This window comes from Vicia villosa, unplaced genomic scaffold, assembly GCF_029867415.1.
Source record: "Vicia villosa cultivar HV-30 ecotype Madison, WI unplaced genomic scaffold, Vvil1.0 ctg.000621F_1_1, whole genome shotgun sequence".
NCBI classification, from domain to species: domain Eukaryota; kingdom Viridiplantae; phylum Streptophyta; class Magnoliopsida; order Fabales; family Fabaceae; genus Vicia; species Vicia villosa.
The window spans coordinates 130,784-133,776 of record NW_026705279.1 but is presented as its reverse complement, the minus strand read 5'-3'; the positions used below and the strand labels follow the sequence as shown (position 1 = coordinate 133,776).

Genomic DNA, 2,993 nt, shown 5'->3' with positions numbered 1-2,993 from the left:
AATTAGCACATGAATACGATAATAATGTTTAATCTTAAGGGTCACTTTCAATACAATGCCTATTTTATTTTAAACAATAATGACTTTTATTTTGGGTAGGAGGGTTTTGGAGGATTTGATTTTATTCATAACACCAAAAATCCCATAAAATGGGGGAACTCAAAAATTGTATTGAAAGAGGGTTTTAGAGGGTTTTGGAGGGCTTACATAAATTTTTCAAATATCTTTTAGGTTGTTATACTATTTTGAAAATTAAAATTTTTGTAATTATAATGACTCTTTTATCATTCTAAACAAAACTATTTTTTCAAAAAATGTCAAATATTTTTCTATATTTTTTTAAAAATTCGATTTCGGAAGCCTTCCCCTTCCCTCCCCTCCAAACTCCCAAACATAGTCTAAAGGATGAAAAATACATATTTCTGTTAAATACATTGCAATCTTTAACCCGACTCTCATATCATATTAAATATGTATGGATCTCAATCTCAAAAGCTAACTCAAAGAGTAAGGTTGTCCTCACATATTTATACACCCAACAGTCCGGAAACTTAAAACAACGTGGAACTTCAAATAAATTCTAACAATCACAAATACAAACTTCAACAATTTCAATCTAAATAGAATCGATAGATGATAAAGCAAACTTTCTTTTATATCAATAAACTATTATAAACAGAAAGTTTACAAACTATTACAAGTAGGTACCATTGTGCAACCAGCCTCTTCATCTCACAAGTGAGTACAATCTGGCTACATGAGTACAAGTTCATTATACAATCTATAACTATAACTAAAACTAATTACCACAATGAAGGAACTTTGTTTTTTATGGAAAGGTGGAAAGAAGAAACTTAACATGTGCCTTTGGTGACGTCCGTTCCATCCATAACAAGTCTTGTGAAATTCTATACAATGTACGTGCATTTAATTTCTTAGAATTGCAATTAAAAGTAAGAATCTTTAACGAAGGAGAATTTGCAAGTATGAACTGTATCAAACTCATTGCATATTGAGGGTTAGCTCTAACGTAGATATCCACTGTCTGAAGTTTAAGGCAACAGTTACAGCACTCTAACTCCTTTGAAAGGTCCAACACTTGTGAGGTATCATTATCGTTGTGACTCTAAAGTATAAAAATTAAAGAGTCAAAATACAACAATAATAAACAAGCTAAAAAAATAGGTTTTCATGTTCACCTTAATAACAACTTCAATCAACCCAGGAGCACTTTCGAGAACACTAACAAAAAACAAAATGTCTCCTTTATCGTTCAAATTCAAGTCATCCAATTGCAAATACTCTAAAGAGTTGAATGAGCTTGTTAGCAGAGTGGGAGGAATGCTTTCTGCATATGGGTCCTATATATACAAACAACAAATCTATTAGATTATCTGTACAACACTTAGAATAAGTAGCAATAACACAGTTTATCTTATAAATATATACAATAAAAGAATAAGATAACGTTTTTAAAATATCTAACCATGACGTCAATTGAATAATAATGAAAATTACTAAAACTAGTGATGTTTCCTAACCTTTTTTCCACGGACCAGAGAAAACCTCTTAAGTTTGGGCAAACTTTTAATCGAATCAGATATGCTGTTGTGATTAGCATCAAGTGTAAAATCGATCAAATTCTTTGCTTTCTTGAGACAAATTGACTTCATATCGTCACTTAATTGTAGTAATAAGACTTTGAGAGTAGTAGAAGAAATATCAAGATACTCAAAACCTTCACATAATTCAATGCTGAGCTTTTCAAGTAATGGACAACCAGACATAAGACTCTCAAGTGCACCGGACTCGAATCTTACACAAACTAGGTGAATTTCAAGCAATTTTTTAAAGCCGCAGAAATTAGGTGGAATTGACAATTTAAATCCGCCGACTTTAAAGTAAGTCAATTCCTTACAAGAGAGGACAATATATGGCATTTGATCAACTTGACCGTAGTCGTTCACAAGATCAAGATATTTAATGTCCTTCCTTGACAAAATCGGAATCCACATATTGAGGTATTCCACTGTGATCTTGAAATAGGAGTTATATGGTATGAAAAGAGTAAACTTGTGTATTGGACCATTGTGACCCATAAGAAGATCCGTGATGATTTTAGAAATAACGGTATTAGGGTCATCAAGATGTTGAAAAATTTCAAAGAGGTCTTGGTCAAAACAAAGTTGAGGGGCCGAAGTCCAGATATACCTCCACTTTGTTGACAAAATACTAGTCCTAATTTGGTCTCGAATTTTCAAGTTTCCTAAGATGACATCAATGACATTACCTGGTAAATCACTGATTCGGTCATTTTGATATGTCTCCTCGTTGAGCAAAGTCATGACAGAACTACAATACAGAAGTATATTATATGTTAACTTTCAAAGGTTCAAAAAAGTTGAGAAATACAGTTAAAAACTACGTGCAGGTGATCTAATAAATCATCTTTAATAAGTAAACAAAAGAGTGATGATTTTGATGAATTCTTACAGTTTAGAGAGTGAGACGGTGGTGGGTTGTAGGAGTCTCCGAAACGCTCACAGAAATGTCGATACAGTGAGAGAGTGAGAGTTCATGGAACACATTTTGATATGTGGTGTAGCTGCTACTTTACCCTTATCATCATCAAACCAAACATACCTCAAAAGATAGTGTCCACGTCATCATTGTTGCAATAACATTAAAAATGATTTGCAACAACATTAAAAATGATTTCACTTCATTTAAATTAAAAATAAATAAATGAACAAAAATGCAAGTCTAGTAAAATTATGTCAACAAAAAAATTTCAAGGGGTAAGTGAAAATGATCATCAATTCACATATATTAGATTATTTTATCAAAACGAAAGGAATTTTAATCTAAAATTTTACTAGATTGAACTGCAAATGGTAAAACATCATTTCTACTCTCATTCAGTTTAGAAAATTTTGTTTTTACTATAGTTGGCCTTAGTGTTAAAATACTGAAAATTTTATTTTGGCAGTCAC

At 31.6% G+C, this 2,993-nt stretch overlaps 1 protein-coding gene across 1 annotated transcript; it reads right to left on the bottom strand.

Annotated features, from left to right (window-relative positions):
• Positions 1–237: 237 nt before the first annotated feature.
• Positions 238–2,648, bottom strand: LOC131629885 (F-box/FBD/LRR-repeat protein At1g13570-like). Its single transcript, XM_058900688.1, has 4 exons — positions 2,494–2,648; positions 1,542–2,352; positions 1,200–1,361; positions 238–1,126 (listed from the first exon to the last, which is right to left on the bottom strand). Exons 2-4 carry the CDS (start codon positions 2,343–2,345, stop codon positions 830–832), a joined length of 1,263 nt encoding a protein of 420 aa, XP_058756671.1. The 5' UTR covers positions 2,346–2,352; positions 2,494–2,648; the 3' UTR covers positions 238–829.
• Between the last annotated feature and the right edge of the window lie 345 nt (positions 2,649–2,993).